General features: G+C 45.2%; 1 protein-coding gene across 1 annotated transcript in view; it reads right to left on the bottom strand.

Moving 5' to 3' along the window:
- Positions 1-4,760: 4,760 nt before the first annotated feature.
- SLC26A7 (solute carrier family 26 member 7) overlaps positions 4,761-22,662 on the bottom strand; it is a 114,706-nt gene continuing 96,804 nt past the window's right edge. Inside the window, exons 11-18 of the mRNA XM_063924091.1 lie at positions 21,485-21,591; positions 17,826-17,892; positions 16,031-16,156; positions 14,166-14,214; positions 13,351-13,448; positions 11,346-11,400; positions 11,139-11,239; positions 4,761-8,941 (exon numbers count right to left, since the gene is read on the bottom strand). Of these exons, the coding sequence (XP_063780161.1) occupies positions 8,897-8,941; positions 11,139-11,239; positions 11,346-11,400; positions 13,351-13,448; positions 14,166-14,214; positions 16,031-16,156; positions 17,826-17,892; positions 21,485-21,591 (648 nt within the window). The 3' untranslated portion in view covers positions 4,761-8,896. The remainder of the gene's footprint in view (positions 8,942-11,138; positions 11,240-11,345; positions 11,401-13,350; positions 13,449-14,165; positions 14,215-16,030; positions 16,157-17,825; positions 17,893-21,484; positions 21,592-22,662) is intronic.

Below are 22,662 nucleotides of genomic sequence, written 5' to 3'. Positions count from 1 at the left end.
GGCGGCTTAGCGTTTGCACTGCTGCTAAAAGCCGCTAGCGAGCGAACAACTCGGAATGAGGGCCAATGGGGGTAATTCTGAGTTGATCGCAGCAGGAAAATTTTTTTAGCAGTTGGGCAAAACCATGGCCCTCATTCCGAGTTGTTCGCTCGGTATTTTTCATCGCATCGCAGTGAAAATCCGCTTAGTACGCATGCGCAATGTTCGCACTGCGACTGCGCCAAGTAACTTTACTATGATGAAAGTTTTTTTACTCACGGCTTTTTCTTCGCTCCGGCGATCGTAATGTGATTGACAGGAAATGGGTGTTACTGGGCGGAAACACGGCGTTTCAGGGGCGTGTGGCTGAAAACGCTACCGTTTCCGGAAAAAACGCAGGAGTGGCCGGGGAAACGGTGGGAGTGCCTGGGCGAACGCTGGGTGTGTTTGTGACGTCAACCAGGAACGACAAGCACTGAAATGATCGCACAGGCAGAGTAAGTCTGGAGCTACTCTGAAACTGCTAAGTAGTTAGTAATCGCATTATTGCGAATACATCGGTCGCAATTTTAAGAAGCTAAGATTCACTCCCAGTAGGCGGCGGCTTAGCGTGTGTAACTCTGCTAAATTCGCCTTGCGACCGATCAACTCGGAATGAGGGCCCATGTGCACTACAGGGGAGGCAGATATAACATGTGCAGAGAGAGATAGATTTGGGTGTGGTGAGTTCAATCTGCAATCTAAATTGCAGTGTAAAAATAAAGCAGCCAGTATTTACCCTGCACAGAAACAAAATAACCCACCCAAATCTAAGTCTCTCTGCAAATGTTATATCTGCCCCCCCCCCTGCACTGCACATGATTTTGCCCAACTGCTAAAAAATTTCCTGCTGCGATCAATTTGGAATTACCCCAATGTTCACTAAGCTAGTCTCCCCACAGAGAGTGTGTACTAAGCGAATCTCCCCGCAGAGAGAGCGCACATTCTGCGAGACTTGTTTAGAGCACAAACCTAGTCTCCCCGCAGAAACTGTGTACTAAGCGAATCACCCCACAGAGAGTGTGCACTAGTCTCCTCGCAGAATGTGTACTGAGAGAGTGTGCACTAGTCTCCTCGCAGAATGTGTACTAAGAGAATCTCCCCACAGAAACTGTGTACTAAGCGAGTCTCCCCACTGAGAGTGCACTAAACAAGTCTCCTCGCAGAATGTGCACTAAGCAAGTATCCTTGCAGAATGTGTGCTAAGAAAGTCTCCCCACAGAAACTGTGGACTAAGCGAATCTCCCTGCAGAGAATTTGCACTAAACAAGTCTCTTCGCAGAATGTGCACTAAGCAAGTCTCCTCGCAGAAACTATGGGGGTCATTCCGAGTTGATCGTAGCTGTGCTAAATTTAGCAAAGCTACGATCAGGCACTCAGACATGCGGGGGGACGCCCAGCACAGGGCTAGTCCGCCCCTCATGTCAGTGCCGGAACCCCCCCCGCAGAAATGCAAAAGCATTGCACAGCGGCAATGCTTTTGCATTTCAGGAGTAACTCCCGGCCAGCGCAGCTCCTGCAGCTGGCCGGGAGAAACTCCTTGCTGGCCGACCCTCCCAACGGGCCGGCCACGCCTGCGTTGGGCGGACCGCGCCCCTTAAACGGCGGCTTAATGCCCCCTCCCGCCCAGCGACTGCCTCTGCCTGTCAATCAGGCAGAGGCGATCGCTACAATGCAACGGCCTTCGTCCGCCCAGCATGCGCCGGCGCACTGCGGTGCCGGCGCATGCGCAAATCCGACCCGATCACTGCGCTGCGATAAATTGCAGCGAGCGATCGGGTTGGAATGACCCCCAATGTACTGAGCGAATCTCCCCGCAGAGAGTGTGCACTGAACAAGTCTCCTCGCACAATGTGTACTAAGCGAATCTCCCTGCAGAGAGTGTACACGGGGGGTCATTCTGACCCGTTCGCTCGCAGCGGTTCTTCGCTGCGGTGCGAACGGGTCCAGAATGCGCATGCACGGCGTGTGCATTGTGCACGCGCGTCATTGCCCGATGCTTACAACGAAGAAAGCGGTCGCAGCGGCGACCGCAAGAAGATGGACAGCAGGAGGGCGTTCCTGGGTGTCACCTTACTGTTCCCTGCCGTTTTTCGGGGAGTGGTAAGTAAAATGCAGGCATGTCCAGGCGAACGGATGGCGGAGGTGTGACGTCAAAGCCGGCCCCATCAATGCTGAGATCGTCGCACAGGGTAAGTATGTCCAGGGCTGGTCTTGTTTTGAGTGAAACTTTTTTAGCATAGCAGGGCTGCACAAGCGATCACAGCCCCGCTAAGCTAAAATACACTCCCCCATAGGCGGGGATTAGTTGATCGCACCAGCAGCAAAAAGTTGCTGGCTGCGATCAACTCGGAATGACCCCCACTGAGCGAATCTCCCAGCAGAGTGTGCACTAAGCAAGTCTCCTCACACAATGGGGGTAATTCCAAGTTGATCGCAGCAGGAAATTTTTTAGCAGTTGGTCAAAACCATGGCCCTCATTCCGAGTTGTTCGCTCGCTAGCTGCTTTTAGCAGCATTGCACACGCTAAGCCGCCGCCTACTGGGAGTGAATCTTAGCTTAGCAGAATTGCGAACGAAAGATTCTCAAAATTGCGAATAGAAGTTTCTTAGCAGTTTCTGAGTAGCTCGACACTTACTCCTACACTGCGATCAGTTCAGTCAGTTTCGTTCCTGGTTTGACGTCACAAACACACCCAGCGTTCGCCCAGACACTCCCCCGTTTCTCCAACCACTCCCGCGTTTTTCCTAGAAACGGCAGCGTTTTTTCACACACACCCATATAACGGCCAGTTTCCGCCCAGAAACACCCACTTCCTGTCAATCACACTCCGATCACCAGAACGAAGAAAAATCCTCGTAATGCCATGAATAAAATATCTAACTGTTGAGTAAAATAACTAAGCGCATGCGCTCTGCGAACATTGCGCATGCGCAGTAAGCTACTAATCGCAATATAGAGAAAATCGTCAACGAGCGAACAACTCGGAATGAGGGCCCATGTGCACTGCAGGGGAGGCAGATTTAACATGTGCAGAGAGAGTTAGATTTGGGTGTGGTGTGTTCAATCTGCAATCTAATTTGCAGTGTAAAAATAAAGCAGCCAGTATTTACCCTGCACAGAAATAAAATAACCCACCCAAATCTAACTCTTTCTGCACGTTATATCTGCCTCCCCTGCAGTGCATATGGTTTTGCCCAACTGCTAAAAAAATTCCTGCTGCGATCAACTTGGAATTACCCCCAATGTGCGCTAAGCAAGTCTCCTCGCAGGAACTGTGTACTAAGCGAATTTCCCAGCAGAAGTGGTGTACTAAGTAAATCTCCCTACAGAGAGTGTGCGCTAACCAAGTCTCCTCGCAGAATGTGTACTAAGCGAATCTCCCCGCAGAAACTGTGTACTAAGTGAAGCTCCCCACAGAGTGTGCGCTAAACAAGTCTCCTTGCAGAATGTGCACTAAGCAAGTCTTGCAGAGAGTGTATGCTAAGCAAATCTCCCCGCAGAAGCTGTGTACTAAGCAATTCTCCCTGCACAAACTGTGTACGAAGTAAGTCTATCCGCAAAACCTATGTACTAAGCGAATCTCCCCGCAAAGTGTGCGCTAAACAAGTCTCCTCGCAGAATGTGCGCTAAGCAAGTCTCCCCGCAAAGTGTGTACTCAAGCGAAGCTCCCCGCAAAATGTGCACTAAACAAGTCTTCTCGCAGAAACTGTGTACTAAGCGAAGCTCCCCGCAAAGTGTGCGCTAAACAAGTCTCCTCGCAGAATGTGCGCTAAGCAAGTCTCTCCGCAGAGTGTGTACTAAAGCAAAGCTCCCCGCAAAATGTGCACTAAACAAGTCTCCTCGCAGAAACTGTGTACTAAGCGAAGCTGCCCGCAAAGTGTGCGCTAAACAAGTCTCCTCGCAGAATGTGCGCTAAGCAAGTCTCCCCGCAGAGTGTGTACTAAGCAAATCTCACCGCAGAGAGTTTGCACTAAACAAGTCTCCTCGCAGAATGCGTACTATGCGAATATCCCCGCAGAATCTGTGTACTAAGCAAAGCTCCCCGCAGAGAGTGTGTACTAAGCAAGTCTTGCCACTGAGAGTGTGCATTGAACAAGTCTCCTCACAGAATGTGCGCTACACTAGTCTCCCCGCAGAAACTGTGGGGGTCATTCTGAGTTGAACGCTCGCTAGCAGTTTTTAGCAGCCGTGCAAACGCTATGCCGCCGCCCACTGGGGAGTGTATTTTAGCTTAGCAGAAGTGTGAACGCATGTGCAGCCGAGCTCTGCAAAAACAGTTTGTGCAGTTTCAGAGTAGCTCTGAACCTACTCAGCGCTTGCGATCACTTCAGCCTATTCGTGTCCGGATTTGACGTCATACACCCGCCCAGCTATCGGCCAGCCACGCCTGCGTTTTTTCAGACACGCCTGTGTTTTTCCAAACACTCCCTGAAAACAGTCAGTTGACACCCAGAAATGCCCCCTTCCTGTCAATCTTCTTGCGGCTGTCAGTGCGACTGAAAACTTCGCTAGAACCACAAAGGGCTTTGTACCCGTATGTCGCGCGTGCGCATTGCGGGGCATGCGCAGAAATGCCGTTTTTTCACCTGATCGCTGCGCTGCAAAAATCAGCAGCGAGCGATCAACTCGGAATGACCCCCAGTGTACTAAGCGAATCTCCCCGCAGAGAAGCAAGTTTCCCCACAGAGTGTGCACTAAGCAAGTCTCCTCGCAGAGAGTGTGCGCTAAGTAATATGACATCGTTTTTAAAAACTTTATTTACATGAAATAAAAAATAAATTTGTTGCAAACGTATATACATTAAGTGCTGTCCCTCTCTGCCTCCGGCTCCTACTGCAGGAGAGGAGATCTGCAGCTCACAGTGAGGATTCATTCGCAAAGTGATTGACAGCCAGGGAATTGTCCATTTGGGGGCTGTTACGGAGAGTGCCGTCAAAATCACAGGCGTTTTGTGACCATTTTCGGGGAATATCTCAGCCTACAGCTAAGATCTTGTATGCAGTAAACATGGCGCCAGCGTCTCAGTTCCCACAGCCATTCTGTGTGACCATGCAGATGCTGAGATTTGCGAGGCCACTGGTGGACGTCTCAATCCATTTATAGGAGGCTACATCATTAGCATATTTTTGCATTTTTGATGCATGCGGGATCACAGCTGTGAATACATCAGCGTCCAGGCCCAGAGATGGATATGTAAGAATGTTTGGTGCACATGGGGTGGGGGAGGTGGGAGTGCAAATTGTATATTCATCCTGCTACAGGGGCCACAAAAATGCTAATACATACCCTTAAAAATTAATAAACGCATTTCAAAGTTTACACCCATTTTACGGTTCTTGGATCCACCCCAGACAGTCAATTTGTGTATGGATTTGCAGTCATGCACAAAGATAATAATCATTACATCTCCCGTGATTCAGCGTTTCAACACATCATCATTGTGAACTTATACATCATAGATTATGTAGCACCTAATATACATGACATACATAAAACAGCAAAGTAACAGGTATGTGTGTATTATTCAGCAGATTTATAGGCAAATAATATAACAAATTATAAAATATATATAAACAAAATTCTGCATCAAACAGGACAAGGGACAGATGAGGTAGATGGATAGTAGACAGACATGAGTCCTAATGTAGAGAGAACCTTGCCCATGAGAGATTACATCTTAGAGGGGAGATGGTAAAGAGAGACAGTAGGTTCAAGTGGGACAGTGTAGTCTGGGGTAAGGACCAGGTGAGTGGACAGTGTAGTCTGGGGTAAGGACCAGGTGAGTGGACAGTGTAGTCTGGGGTAAGGACCAGGTGAGTGGACAGTGTAGTCTGGGGTAAGAACCAGCTGAGTGGACAGTGTAGTCTGGGGTAAGGACCAGCTGAGCGGAAAGTGTAGTCTGGGGTAAGGACCAGGTGAGTGGACAGTGTAGTCTGGGGTAAGACCAGGGAGTGGACAGTGTAATCTGCGGTAAGGACCAAGCGAGTGGACAGTGTAGTCTGGGGTAAGGATCAGCTAAGTGGACAGTGTAGTCTGGGGTAAGAACCAGGTGAGTGGACAGTGTAGTCTGGGGTAAGGACCAGCTGAGTGGACAGTGTAGTCTGGGGTAAGAACCAGCTGAGTGGACAGTGTAGTCTGGGGTAAGGACCAGCTGAGTGGACAGTGTAGTCTGGGGTAAGGACCATGTGAGTGGACAGTGTAGTCTGGGGTAAGACCAGGTGAGTGGACAGTGTAGTCTGGGGTAAGGACCAGCTGAGCGGAAAGTGTAGTCTGGGGTAAGGACCAGGTGAGTGGACAGTGTAGTCTGGGGTAAGACCAGGGAGTGGACAGTATAATCTGCGGTAAGGACCAAGCGAGTGGACAGTGTAGTCTGGGGTAAAGATCAGCTAAGTGGACAGTGTAGTCTGGGGTAAGAACCAGGTGAGTGGACAGTGTAGTCTGGGGTAAGGACCAGCTGAGTGGACAGTGTAGTCTGGGGTAAGAACAAGCTGAGTGGACAGTGTAGTCTGGGGTAAGGACCAGCTGAGTGGACAGTGTAGTCTGGGGTAAGGACCAAGTGAGTGGACAGTGTAGTCTGGGGTAAGACCAGGTGAGTGGACAGTGTAGTCTGGGGTAAGGACCAGGTGAGTGGACAGTGTAGTCTGGGGTAAGGACCAAGCGAGTGGACAGTGTAGTCTGGGGTAAGGACCAGGTGAGTGGACAGTGTAGTCTGGGGTAAGAACCAGCTGAGTGGACAGTGTAGTCTGGGGTAAGGACCAGCTGAGCGGAAAGTGTAGTCTGGGGTAAGGACCAGGTGAGTGGACAGTGTAGTCTGGGGTAAGACCAGGGAGTGGACAGTGTAATCTGCGGTAAGGACCAAGCGAGTGGACAGTGTAGTCTGGGGTAAGGATCAGCTAAGTGGACAGTGTAGTCTGGGGTAAGAACCAGGTGAGTGGACAGTGTAGTCTGGGGTAAGGACCAGCTGAGTGGACAGTGTAGTCTGGGGTAAGAACCAGCTGAGTGGACAGTGTAGTCTGGGGTAAGGACCAGCTGAGTGGACAGTGTAGTCTGGGGTAAGGACCATGTGAGTGGACAGTGTAGTCTGGGGTAAGACCAGGTGAGTGGACAGTGTAGTCTGGGGTAAGGACCAGCTGAGCGGAAAGTGTAGTCTGGGGTAAGGACCAGGTGAGTGGACAGTGTAGTCTGGGGTAAGACCAGGGAGTGGACAGTATAATCTGCGGTAAGGACCAAGCGAGTGGACAGTGTAGTCTGGGGTAAAGATCAGCTAAGTGGACAGTGTAGTCTGGGGTAAGAACCAGGTGAGTGGACAGTGTAGTCTGGGGTAAGGACCAGCTGAGTGGACAGTGTAGTCTGGGGTAAGAACAAGCTGAGTGGACAGTGTAGTCTGGGGTAAGGACCAGCTGAGTGGACAGTGTAGTCTGGGGTAAGGACCAAGTGAGTGGACAGTGTAGTCTGGGGTAAGACCAGGTGAGTGGACAGTGTAGTCTGGGGTAAGGACCAGGTGAGTGGACAGTGTAGTCTGGGGTAAGGACCAAGCGAGTGGACAGTGTAGTCTGGGGTAAGGATCAGGTGAGTGGACAGTGTAGTCTGGGGTAAGAACCAGGTGAGTGGACAGTGTAGTCTGGGATAAGGACGAGCTGAGTGGACAGTGTAGTCTGGGGTAAGGACCAGATGAGTCGATAGTGTAGTCTGGGGTAAGGACCAGGTAAGTCGAAAATGTAGTCTGGGTTAAGGACCAGGTGAGTCAAAAGTATAGTCTGGGGTAAGGACGCCTCCTGCATTCATGTGTGACACAGCATCAGATCCCTTGCGACACCATCTGCAGGTTGAGTGACCCATGAGGTCACACATGCCGGTCACCGCAGCTCTGTCCAAGAAGCCAGGAAATCTCTGTTGGAAGGCAGATGCCCTGGCCTTGGCCCGGAGGTCGGGTATGAAGTTAGGGGTGTGGATCAGTGAATAGACAGTCAATAGTTCAACCCCAAATGGTCATCATGGAAAAGGTGAACAGGGTCAAAAATTCGACTGGATCAAAAGGTCATCTGGATCAAAAAGTCAACATGCAGATGGTCAACACAGAAAAGGATGACACAAGTTTGAAAGTTTTTGGGGTGTCATTTTGTATTTTTCACCATATGTGACCCCAATTAGTGTACCATGTTCACTTGCCACACTTCGGGAAAGGTGCCTCGCTCTGTTACCGATGCGCTCAGCACAGGTTACTATTCCCAATTGTAGTCCACGTGGATGGTAGATGAAGCAAAAGTTGAAAAAAAAACCTGTGTTGACCATTCTCATGTCAACCTTTTCAACCTGTCGACACTTTGTACCTGTTAACCTTAGACACAGTCTACCTTTCACCTGTTAACCATGTCGACCATATGTGATCGGACTACTGACTGTCCTACTAGACAATGTCTATCTAGTGTTTGGAACCCGAAGTTGGCACCTAATATCAAGGCCTCAGATAGGTCAAGAGGAACATGTTCCTGGTCCATTTGTCAGTTCAGGTCTGGCAGAGCTACTAGTTAATTCTGAATCCAATCTTGGAGGTGGAGGCCACGGTGATTCAGAAACACCCATGGTTGAGAGGTCCAGATAAAGCAGAAACCTAGGTGAAGCATAGGCACGTAACATGTCTCAGGTATGAGGTTCCATTACAGCAGATGAAATGCTTTGAACAGGTTAACTCCCTGGAATTTTACGACAACAGTGCCGCCACTTGTTTGAGGTAGATTACAATAAAAGCTCCAGGACAGCAAGGTCAGGGTGCGGAGGACCCAGGTGGGCCAAGTGGGGTGTGCAGAGGATCCAGACGCAGCGGTATATAAATTTGAACCCGGCTGAATTTGCACAACTAGAGCATTAAATGGTTCTATGCCTCAGATGAGTCTAGAACCTCCAAACTTGATCCAGTGCACTAAAATGAGGAAACACAAACAGTATCACAGTTAAACATACAAAAATATATAGCAAACTGTAGAACAGCAATTCTGGTACTGACTTTCACATACAATCATCATTTGTGTCCTACAATCAAGGTTTGCTCGCACTCAGGCTCTGTCAGGGGCAGCACAGATCTCTCTTCACAGACACAAATTGTCCAGGTTTTGCATACAGCATCAGATGCAATTTGGCCGGATCTGTCTTTTCATGAAATAGGGTGTTTCAGGAATGATGACAATGTAAGCGCTCGTTACCACCCATGACTTGAGGGAGTGTATCAGCTGAACGGATTCTTGCATTAGCATAAAGTAGTGCATCCGGCTCCGTTACTATAGCCACTGTGGATGCGACTCAGAATCAGCAGCTTAATGCTTTACTCTGCCAGAAAATCCTACTTAAAAATAAGCTGAATGATTTCTTGTGAGCTCATACCCAGTCTTGTGTTCTAAAATGTTGATAAACATGTAAGATTTTACCTGGCACATCCTATATCTCATGCACCAACGTCAACTATGGCAAGTACAATTGAGTGTTTGTGTAAAAGCGCCTGGATGCAAGGCATGGCCTGGGCAGACTGTGGAATCACAACGCTACTGATGGAAGGCGAGGATAGGAAAGTCTTCTTCCTTCCAGGTGTATGCTGAAAGTGGAGCGAGAGTGAGCCAGGATTGCTGCCTGCCCAGCAGCACCGAGGTAGAAGCCTCTGCAGGATGGATGTAAGCCTGGGGTGGGTACTGTCATATTGGCTACTAGTAGACTGATACTATGATGCAGTGGCGCCAAGACGGGTGGTGGGTACGTTTAAACCATACCCTACTGTAGGGACCTGAGAGTGCAGGGGAGGAATAAACATGGCCCTCCACAATGACACAACCACGCCCCCCATTGTCACATACACAACAAGGGGACGCAGCTTCACCATCCAGTGGACATGCCCCTTCCTCCCCCCAGCACCAGTCCTATAATGATGTACTTGACCCCAGTAAGGTATGCTGCATGCTGTAGTGAGATCGCTTTAACCACTCCTAGAGTAATTGTCAGTGCTTTGTGATAATAAACTTAATATATGGTGTGTCAGAGATTTCCCTGGGTGTGTACATACTGTATGTACCAACATCCACGATGGTGAGGGCAAGCGTTGGGTGGCAGGCAGGCTGGTAAGCACTAATCTGGTGCGGCAGCCTTTGTCGGGTATTCCTAGATACACCCTCTGTCAGAATAAATGTGGACGTTCCGCTATCATGCCACCCTCTGATCCCGTTGCTTAGTACCTGGCCCCAGTGGTAGGATTATTAATGTTCATTTAACAACTCTGGGGGTCATTCTGACCCGTTCACACGCAGCGGTTTATCACTGCGGTGTGAACGGGTCCAGAATGCGCATGCGCGGCGGCCGCAGTGCACATGCGCAACGTTGCCCGGCGACAGGGGTTGCCAGGTTACATTGCGGCTACCGATGGAAGCGGTCGCAGAGCCGACCGCAAAGAAGATGGACAGGAAGAAGGCGTTCCAGGGCGGACCCGGACCGTTTGGAGCAGTTTTCGGGGAGTGGTAAGGAAAACGCAGGCGTGTCCAGGAGAACGGAGGGCGGAGGTGTGACGTCAAAGCCGGGCCCATCATCGCTGGATCCATCGCACAGGGTAAGTATGTCCAGGCCTAGTCTTGTTTTGCTTGAATTTTTTTTAGCTTAGCAGGGCTGCACAAGCGATTGCAGCCCTGCTAACCTAAAATACACTCCCCCATAGGCGTGGACTATTGATCGCAGCAGCAGCAAAAAGTTGCTGGCTGCGATCAACTTGGAATGACCACCTAAGTCCACTGTTGGACAAATAAAAGGGACTCATACCATGGAAGTGATATTGTGGGACCACTACGTAGCCAATTCTGTCTCACATCCACAGAGGTGCCCAGGAGAATCAGCAATGCAGTAACCACGTTAACTGGTAGCACAGCGCGCTTAAATGAAATGACGCCATAGCTGTCAGTAAGAGCGGCTGACTGATGCTGGTATACACAGAAACTGCTACAAGTGTATATGAAATGGAAATAAAGACAGTAATAAATACCTTGCCGGAAAAGAAAAGCCACTGCAGTAATACAATATAGGCAAACAATTGTGTGATGACACAATATTACACTGACGTATGTGCAGACAGGGGAACACAGACTCACCTTTATTATCTTCATGGCATCAAGTGCAGATTTGACATCAGTGAAGAAATGCTGATGTTTTGCGCCAGGGTCACAATAATGAAGGGCTTTTACTAGAGATGCTGCAACAAACAATGAAGGGCTCTTATTAGAGATGCTACAATCAATAAAAGCACTGCAGAAGAACAATGCCGCCTCTCTTCCATTATGTAATGGGACTTTACGTACCACTGCAGCCTGAGAATATCACATCACTGCCATGTTCTCGTAGATCCAAGACAATCTGCAAAATACATATAAAAGCATAAGGAGGCACATCGTTTGGAAGAGGAAACTCCCCATGTGTGTTCCGGCCAGGATGGGGGAGACAGCACACAATGGGGGTAATTCCAAGTTGATCGCAGCAGGATTTTAGTTATCAATTGGGCAAAGCCATGTGCACTGCAGGGGAGGCAGATATAACATTTGCAGAGAGAGTTAGATTTGGGTGGGTTATTTTGTTTCTGTGCAGGGTAAATACTGGCTGCTTTATTTTTACACTGCAAATTAGATTGCAGATTGAACACACCCCACCCAAATCTAACTCTCTCTGCACATGTTATATCTGCCTCCCCTGCAGTGCACATGGTTTTGCCCAATTGCTAACTAAAATCCTGCTGCGATCAACTTGGAATTACCCCCAATGTGCCCTTCCCCCATCTATGGAATACTATTTTGTTTTAATTTGCAGTGCTAGGTGATTTATGGGGAAATGTTATCAAACCTTGGAGAGAGATAAAGCGGAGAGAGAGATAATGTATTAACTAATCAGCTTCTAATTTATTTTCAAACACAGCCTGTAAAATGAGTTACAAGCGGATTGGTTAGTACTTTATCTCTCTACATTTTACCTCTCTCCAAGCTTTGATACATTTCCCCCTTAGGGGGATATGTACTAAGTAGTGAAAAGAGCGGAGAAGTGAGCCAGTGGAGAAGTTGCCCATAGCAACCAATCAGCATTGAAGTAACATTTATAATTTGCATACTTTTAAATTATACAGAGCAGCTGATTGGTTGCCATGGGCAGCTTCTCCACTGGCTCACTTCTCCACGCTTATCACTGCTTAATACATTTCCTAAATCTGGTGATCATAGAGGATTACCAGATTAACGATGCTAAAAAGCCACATCATTTTTAAAGAGGAGACTCCCTTCTTTGATAGGCGTATTCCCTTCACCTTTACAGGCGTAATTATGGGCGTGAAAGGACACTTTGGAGAGAGATAAAGTGGAGAGAGATAAAGTACCAACCAATCAGCACCTAACTGCCATGCTATAGGCTGTATTTGGAAAATGAGAGGACCTGGTAGATTGGCAATTTATCTCTCTTCGTGTCTTAGTACATAGATCCCATAGTGCCTTCTCACCAATATACGGAAAACATCTATTTTTCATTATTACAGAGTAATATTTCAGGTAATCACAGGTGAGAGAAGCAAATACTGCTTTAGGGTCAAGTGTAACCTCCATATAGTGAGTGTACATCTCTCATGAAAGCTTGGGGTATAAAATAGACCCTAATTGCTGGAGTAATGGGTTCCTGACTCCCCTCCTCTTCTAGCAATAACCTAGGTCAGAGGTTCTCAAACTCGGTCCTCGGGGGCACACACGGTGCATGTTTTGCAGGTCTCCTCACAGAATTGCAAGTGAAATAATTAGCTCCACCTGTGGACCTTTTAAAATGTGTCAGTGAGTAATTAATACACCTGTGCACCTGCTGTGTTACCTGCAAAACATGCACTGTGTGTGCCCCCGAGGACCGAGTTTGAGAACCTCTGACCTAGGAGATTAGGCCTGAAGTATCTGATCATTCCATAGGCGTGCATATAAAACACGCTTTCTCCATCTTTATCAAGAGCAAGTCCTCCATCTGTGCATCCGGTGTTTCACGAATAAATAAACTCTACAGATATAGTAACAACGGGTCTACTATGGAATGCCGGCGAAGGGATCCTGACCGCCGGTATACCGGCAGCGGGGCGGGCAATAAAGAGCCCCATCTGCGGGCACAGTGACTATTTATTCTACCTCCAAGGGTGTCGTGGACACCCCAAGAGGGAAAATAGTTGTCGGTATGCCGGCTGTCGGGATTCTGGCGCCGGTATGCTGAGCGCTGGGATCCCAACAGCCGGCATATCAAGTGCCACCTGTAACAACAACTGGTTCATGTGTAGTATATAATTTATGTGACTACCTGAGTAAGTGTATTAATTCCAGTAAAGTCAAAAAATGTAATCCCACTGCAATTTAAAATCACAGTCATTCTGTCATTTTTCAGGCCCTGGGATAATCCTGAGGAATAAAGAATAAGAACAATTTGTATTAGTGAGCTATTTAATATGCATCGTTATACAATTATAAAAGGAATATATCTCCATTCCATCATGCGTCACGTTCTGTTATTCTAATGAAGCTGTCATTACATACGTGCTTGGCTAGTGTGGCAGTAACGCCAGCGCTTAGATGTGGCCAGCTGGATCGTGCATGCTGAACAAAAGGGAGGCGATAGTCTGGGCTGGTTGTGTGGGACTGTGTACAGTGGTAAGATATGACACAATATAAGTGTTAATACAAATATGATTATTATGAGATACACTGCTGTAAACTATAGTGGGACACCTCAACACTCCCACACAACCAGCGCAGATTATCACCTCCCCATTGTCTGCAATATTAGAGAGTAGGACCTGTCTGTTAAGTCTGCAGCTCTATCATATAGGAGTAACAAAGTGAGTGCTAAGTCCACTGCCTATGGATCGTGCATGTTATCTAGGGATGAAGTCAGCGTGTCAACACCATTATGAATGTCAATATATGAAAATGGGGTTAGGCAGCAGTTATGCTTAGGGTTAGGCTGCAATTAGGGCTTCCGTTGGTGTTGGGCTAAAATAAAAGAAGTGTCTCCACATCCTGAATGATGACTTTTTGGAAGATTTTATTTAACAATTTGACTTTCAGTTTTATTCTTATTGGTTGTTTTATTATAAGTAATTGAAAACGTCTACTTACCACCAGAGTCTCCAGCGGACATTGGTATCAGCAAAGGTCCTGTATTAAGCTAAAATACAGATTAGGTCAATAACTTTCCCACAGCAGAGTATGTTTGTACCTTTGTATGTATGTATGTATGTATGTATGTATGTATGTATGTATGTATATTACACATTAATATATGTTTAGATATATATGCATAACTTGAATTATTAAATGACTTTACGAGATAAATTCCTATCATGGTACCTACTTTAATTAAGTGAGCTGCCCACCTATATATGAGTTTCATGTTACTGATGTACATGCTCTCTTGCATTAGACAGACGGACTCAATTCCGAAAATACCAAGGTGCCCCTGGATGTGTTAAGTGAACGGATTTGCATGCCACTATTGTAGCATCTACATGGGCTTTGCATGCTGCTATGTTGCCATCTACATGGGCTTTCCATGCCGCTATGGTGGCATCTACATAGGCTTTGCATGCCGCCAAAACTGCCCCTCCAGGGCTATCCTATTCCTTAATACTTTTATCCTCACCACCCAGGGAGGCAGAGAAGTGCCTCACCGCTACCCAATGTAGGTCTGCTAGTCCTGGAAGGGAGAACAGGAGACAGCCTGCACCAGTTTGGTGATGGGTGGGTTACGGGCATTCGCTATAGAGTACAAATTAGATGTATGAGGGTCTGATTCACTGCTGCGACCGCATCCGCACCTTTTGCCACAGTTGTGTCTGCTAATTTATGCTAATTCTAGTGTAAGTCTTCCCATGGTTTACAAATATTAGCCAGTTAAGTGGTTAAGGGTTGCCCGTTCCTGAACGACCTTTTACCATTTTAATAATTGTAGTAAAGCACAATGCTGAAAGCTTTCGGATCTGCTTAAACTTAGCAAGCAGGATCCAGCAGCCTTCATGGAGAAATGTTGCTATAGGGAGTATATGGGGTGCACATGATACAGCTCATAACATATTAACAGTCCCCATTGCATCGATGTGACCCACTATGTAACCATAACTGAGCACCTTCATGCTCTACTTTAAAGCTCATCTAGCAAATCATTATTTTAATCCATTTTATGACGAGTTTAGCTAGCACTTACATGGACCTGTATTTAGAGCTATATGGGGTTAATGTATAAAGCGGTGAAAAGAGTAGAGAAGTGGAGCAGTGGATAATTTGCCCAAAGCAGCCAAATCATCTTTGATGTAGCATTTACTAAGTACATTCTACAAAATGATAGGTAGAATCTGATTGGTTGCTATGGCAACTTCTCCACTCTTTCGCTGCTAGATGCATGAACCCCTATTGCAGGGATGTAGAAATTAAACAGAGTAGAATAGTGGCTGTTCAGCATTCCTCAAATAAGAGTGACATCTTGTGAAAGGGTGGAGCCAACAAAAGGGGAGTGGTTAGAGAAAAGCAGAGCTACGGACTGATATTTGTGGAAGGACCGCATAGGCTGAAGGCTAGGGAGGCAGGGCTCTCGGGGCTGTAATCGTCTCACATCATGTTCTTCTATATAAATGTGACAAAATTAAACATTCTTGGTTATACGTATTTCAGTTTATTTATGGTAAACAAACATAAGGATTATTATAATTTATATAGCGCCGCCAATTTATGCAGTACAGCAGCAGGGGGACGGGGGAGTTACAGCAGTGTGGAGGTGAGTTTATGAGGTCTAGAAGTGCAAGGAATTAAAATGCCAGTCTGATTAAGTGTCAATAATATGCTGTTATTAATAATCTGCAGTTAATCAATAGCCTAACAATACTCAATTACACATATACCGAGAATACTAACAATCAATTTATGTAAAGTAATGTGACGTGAGGAACAAAGCTGAATAAAGAATTATGGAGACTGGTGCATTTTCTCACCTTACAGGAATCCTTCCTTGATACTAGTTTACGTTTAATTTCCAGGATATCAGTGTTTAATTTCTTGGCATTGAGAAAGAACAGCGGTGTACTGATGGCAATGACTTCCAGTTCATGGAACAATTTCTGTGTAGAAAACAAAAGTAATAGGAGTTACTTTATATCAATAAGGCACTGAAATATTACCTGTCGGTGAAGCTGGGTACACACTATAAAATATATTGTACGATATATCATTTCCGCTCATCGAAACAATATATCGAACGCATCATATAGTATGTACGCCCGATTGTGCGTAGACGGCCGTCGTCCATTGCATCTTTCCTTCGGATGTTCTGCACATCCGGTAAGGCGAGGTAATGATCGATGGGATTCCGACCGCCATGATTCCGATACCATCCCGTTAATTTAATTTATTTATATATATCATATCAGGCACACTGAGCATCCCTTTAATGCTACACCTAGGAACTCATTATTACGATCCTATTGGACCTAACCAGTCAGGTGATTTGGACCGTAGCCCATAGTCAGAGACATAGATTTAATGTTATCTCTATCCCTAGTGCACGTATTTTGGGCTCTCTGATAGGTCAGCATGAGTCATGTGATCGGACTGATCACAGTCAGAATCCTATTAACAGGAGACGCGATGTAACTGGACGGCTCAGTCACGTGACCGGGAATCTGCCCCGCAATTGGTGCATCTGTATTGTTAAATCAGGACTATCGGAGGCATTCTGGTTAGCTCTGAAAAAACTTAACTATGAAACGCGCGTCAAAACCAGCTAATATGAATATGAAATTGGTTACATACGAATTAAATAATAGGACATTGGTTTAATCATGTTGACAGCAACTGACTGAGAACAGTCAATTATTGAGACCATTATTGTGGGGAAACACCAGCTTACAGCCATATAATCATATGAGTGTACATAAGTGAGGATTATTTCATAGAGCCCAACCAGATGGGGAGGTCTCTGTTGGAATATTGCATCTCATATTATTTTAAGTGAGCCCATTTAGAACTCACAACTGTTTCATTATATATATGATTATATAGTGACTTTATAGCGCTGTCATACCCAGTATTACAGGAGATCATATTCCACAACCCACTGGCGATATTAACCACATGGGTACATACGGGAGGACGGCATAGAGAATACCTTTATCTGAGCACTCAGCCTAACAACATACACAATTAGAACCAAGGGTCATAGTACCTATAATTTATTATATATGTGTAGCACTACACAGTTAGCACAGTGTGTGTTTTTAATCACACATGTCACACATGTCTTGTCGATTTATTTGTCTTTGGTTTTAATATTTCACAGCTACAGGTCTTTTTAAACAGAATCTAATAAAAGTTACATTTTATGTCTTAATTTTTTGCTGGAGTGCGCCACTTCAAGTCCAATTCTTTTCCTTTTCTGTGTTTGTGTACAATTATATATTGGCAACAATATATTTAATGGCAGCACCCCCCCCCCCCATATAATTCTTATAGTCTTCTTCGTTCTAATTTAGAACTTCTCACAATTTGCTAGTGCAGTAGCATCCCTTTCCCCTTTCCCCATTAACGTATATATATATATATATATATATACACATATATATATATATATATATATATATATATATATATAAACAAAGCATATAAGCATTTCATATGTTACACGCAGAGCAAAATGGAATTTACATGAAACAGAATTTTAAAAATAATATATATATTATATATATATATATATATATATATATATATATATATATATATACAAACGCTTACTGAATGCTCATCCTCAAACCCGGTGCTGTAGTCGTCATGCAGATGTACCACACTCAGTGTCTTTGCCCTGTTAAACGAAGGAGTTATAAATGAATATTAGGTTTAGTTCTCACTTGTAACCCGTACAGTACATTTCAGCATTTAGTACATCTTGGAAACTGGCTTTACCTTTGGGTTAATTCATGCCTATGCAGTCTTCCATTTAAACTATATCTCCCTGTCAGAGTTAGACCGCCTATATAGAGGCATATCTGATCATGCATGAATGTAGAGCAAACACTATTTTTAGGGTTTTCCGTTTCATTTTGGCCACACGTGTTAGTGACCCAATCAGATGCCATCCCTGGATCACATGGGACCTGTGCCAGTGTGGCCAGCCAATGGCTACACACACTAGCAAAGTAACTGGCCAATCAGACTGCAGCATGAACACAGCTGGGTTCCACTGTACCTTAACAAAACATGTGTACGGCATATTAAATGGCTGTTTACAGGCTCCTGTCCACACAGCTGCCCTCACAATTGAATATTTATGCCGCAATTTCTAGAAATAAGATGTGAATCATATGACTGACATGAAGAGCTGTGGGTTTGCTGTTTCTTGTTACTACCTATGGTGTAAATTCACCATTTGAAGAGTTACAAAGAGTGCTCCATCTGTATGATGGAGAGCAGATATCATGTTCTACTGAGGAGCCTGCAGTCTGGCGGGACTTCCGTCTGTATCTAGAGGTGTTGTATTGAGTTCATTTTTCGTATTTAGAAGCTATGCCGTGATATCATTCTTATTTTGGTGACTGGTGAGCTTGATTTTACAAGTGGACTTTGCACATCTCAATGATGGCATATGCCAGGATGCATAATTTTGCATGTTCAGATGGAAGCAATTGGGCAGATCAGGAAGCACATTCTGCACACCATTTTACACTGAGGTGCAGAGATGAGATTTAGGGCCTGATTTAGAGGAGGACACAGTGGTGATGTTGCATACAAACAAGCAATGTTGTAAGAGAGCGCATTTATCCAAGCCGCACTACACATTCATCCCAATGGCTGCCTTTCAGAGACACAGGGGTAAATGTACTAAGATGGGAGTTCTATTTAAGATGCGATGTTGCCCATGGCAACCACTCAGAGTCTACTTCTCATTTACCTAGCACCTTCTAGAAGATAATACCTGGAATCTGACTGGTTGCTATGAGCAACGTCCCATCTTAAACAGAATTCCCATCTTAGTAAATTTACCCCACGGAATGAACTTTGGTCCAGAGAGAGTGAAATTCTTGTTATCACTCATTCCGAAGGAATGGTGCCCCAGCCAATCAGCTCTCAACTGTCATGTGTTTGAAATATGAAGGGCAGGAGCTGATTGGCTGGATCATCACTTATAATCCATAACGAGCGATAACAAGAATATCACCTGTTAAATCTGTCCCTTAGTTCTACGAATTAGCATAAAGACTTTCTAGCTCAAAATAACATACTTCGTTCTACTAATTTTACAAATGTAAAAAAAAATTCAAATTTATTATTATTATTATTATTATCCTTTATTTATATGGCGACACAAGGGTTCCGCAGCGCCCAATTACAGAGTACATAAACATTAACATGTCAATATGTACTTCAGTCGGTCAGAATGGCAACCGTTTGAAGGCGGATACATGAAATTAGAGTTAGGGATAGACTGCAAATAGGACTGTAGACATTCTTTTTTTTTTTTTTTAATCATCAGTAGTTTTTATTTAGTTTTGTTTCCGTAAATACGAAAAGGTTGGGGTACAGAAAGAAGAAAAAGGGGAGGGGGGGGGGGGGGTACAAGGAGTCTTCTGACAAAGTTACACAATATAGAGCAGTTTATGCATAATCAAAAATGGCAATCTCGTGTATAATAAAAACAGTGTATGAAGAATGTAATGGATAACAGAGACAGGAGAGGGCAATAACCACAGTGCACTAATAAAAGCTTGTCATTCGTCCATTACAAGCAGTGTATCTGCTCCGTCACTTGTGTTTGAGTATTCAACCCATCTGGACCATGGCACTAGAAGGGGATTTTGCAGTATACGAATAGGGTAGACCTTGGGTTTCCATCAGAAAGGCGAGGTGGGTTTTGCAAATTATTTTAAAGAAGGCTGGGGCTAGGGAGTTTTTCCAGTTTTGAGCTATTGCAGCTCTGGTGGCTATTAGAATGTGTCCTAGCACATAACAATCCGCAGTGGAAAGACCTTTAGGGTAGATGTGAAAGAGGGCCAATGAAGGGGTTTCTGGAAAGGTGGTTTGGAGGACTGTAGTAGTGAAAGTGAAGACCTCGCTCCACAGCTGACGTATCTTGGGACACGTCCAAAATATAGGATAGATGTCTCCAATCCCAGAGCAATTTCTCCAGCAAAACTTCGATTGGGTTGGCCATATTTTGTGTAGTTTGGCTGGAGTGAAATATAGCCTATGCAGGAGTTTAAAGTGCATTTATTTGTGGTTGTTGCATTTGGACATATTATGGGTATTAATGTAAATGGATTCCCATTGTTGTTGTGTATATGTGCAGCACAAGTCCGTTTCCCAACGTAGTTGGGCCGAGGTCTTGTCATATAACTGGTTATCTTGAATAGTGGTATACCAGAATCTGATGGTGCCTCTGCTGGAACCTGTAGCTATTTTGGATAGGATGGTTGGGGGGTAGCAGAGGTCCTGAGGTTTTAATCGAATCCTTAATCCGGTGTGTTATTCGGTTATGTGTAAATAGCTCAGTAGTAGGTAAGTGAAATTGACGTTGTAGTGTAGGGAAGGGGGTAATGATAGAATCAGGACTGTAGACATTCTGACTGCTGACGCGTGTACCCACTATCCTGCCAGCGTCGGAGCAGAGTGAATTTTATGGGGACATTTCTAAAAACCAGAATGTGGGCATATACCTTGTTATGAGAGGTTGAAAATTGTGTGCATCTGCACTGAATGAAATGCACTGTGACCTACACGTGTAGCCACGCTCACCGTGGTTACATCTGCACCTAACGAGCACTCTCAGCGTGACTAGGCGCACCCACGCTTATCCGTGCCGAGCTGCAGCAAATGCGCGCCCCATATGTGCATGTGGACATACCTAACAAGACGCACACAAGATGTAGCCACGATGAGCGTGGCTAAATCCGTATAAAAGCCGCACTGAGGGCCTGATTCTGTTTTGTATGCAAAAGCTAGGCAGCTGCGATTTTTCAAGCTATGGACTTTGCTAATCATGGGCACACAGACTGACTGCAGCAGTCTGGCACCATGTTTCTCTAGGTACACCATCTCATCTGAAGGCAGATACACGCCCCAAAAACGCCCATGACAACCCTTTATTTTTGCCAGCACTTCCTGTTTCCTCCCCCACACGGTGCCTTCCTGTCAATCACTCTACGTTTAAAAAGGACCTTGACTCGTGCACAGTGCGATCGCAGCACATGCGCAGTCTACCGATTATCGCTCAGTTGTGTGAATGTAGGCATTGCGTACAGACCGGAATCAGGCCCTGAATACAGCAGCAACTCGCTGACATGCATAATACATGCATAAACAGTACAATCATTTGTTTAAAAATGTAGCTCATTCACAGGAATGAGAAAAGGACAGAACACAGAGATAACGCCATGAGACACATCAAAAAAGCGTATTACCTGGTTAATCGGAGCGCTCCCACTGCTATACTAAACACGACACCAAACAACAGACCAATATTCGCCGCAAAGCAGATTGTAAACACATAGGTGCTGATCCATATAACCTAGATGTATAGAAAGTTTAAAATAAGAAAACAGCTCAATGTAACACATTATTGAGTGAAAACAATTTGTTTGAATATAAACGCTAAAGATTATAATTAATTTTATATATATATATATATATATATATATATATATATATATTATATACTGTATATGTATATATATATATATATATATATATATGCATTGTACAATCCATGAACTAAAACCCAATCATTTATTTATGTTCTGCTGTATAGAGGTGAATTAACTTATTAAGGTGAGTGCCGGCCTCTCGGTATAATATATATACATATATATATATATATATATACACCAACTGCCACCCCAAACACTGGCAGACATTACTGTTCGGGACTCACTGGCAGTTGGTGTGATTCCCCTGTTTGAATTTTGTACTGTGCTACAACTATCACTGGAGAGGAGATATTTATCTCCATCTCCAGAGAACATAAATATCACATTTTTCACCTTTTATGAGATAATTATGTTTTATTAAATATCCCCCCAAATCCCTCAGTTTTCTGCCACCATGATACTTATTTCATTATCGTCTGTGATGCAGGAATGTTTATGTACTTGTCCTACACTGTCTTCAACTGTAAGAGGTCTATTTACTAAGCTTTGGCTGGAGATAAAGTGGATGGAGATAAAGTACCAGCCAATCAACTCTTAACTGCCATGTCACAGGCTGTGTCTGAAAAGTTAAGCCCCGTACACACGAAGAGAGATGTGTTCTGAGCGATCTATCAGTGACCGAGGGGGGCAGACGGGGTAGACACTCATTTCACCCAGCGGTGAAACGAGCAACCTGCTAGATTGTGCCTGCATGCAGGCCAATTTAGTACCAGCAATAGCGGCGCGCTGGGTCGCGCATTGCTATCGCTGTAGGGCATACACACGGAGAGATCCGTGCTTAAATTCTAAGCAATCTAGACAGATTGCTTAGAATTTAAGCACTGATCTCTCCGTGTGTACCCCCTTTACATTTAGCAGCTGACTGGTTGGGACTTTATCTCCGTCCACTTTATCTCTGTCCAAGGCTTAGTAAATAGACCCCTAAGTCACTG

The sequence above is a fragment of the Pseudophryne corroboree genome, chromosome 5 (genome assembly GCF_028390025.1).
Source record: "Pseudophryne corroboree isolate aPseCor3 chromosome 5, aPseCor3.hap2, whole genome shotgun sequence".
In the NCBI taxonomy this organism is placed as follows: Eukaryota; Metazoa; Chordata; class Amphibia; order Anura; family Myobatrachidae; genus Pseudophryne; species Pseudophryne corroboree.
This window is presented reverse-complemented; position numbering and strand designations above follow the sequence as displayed.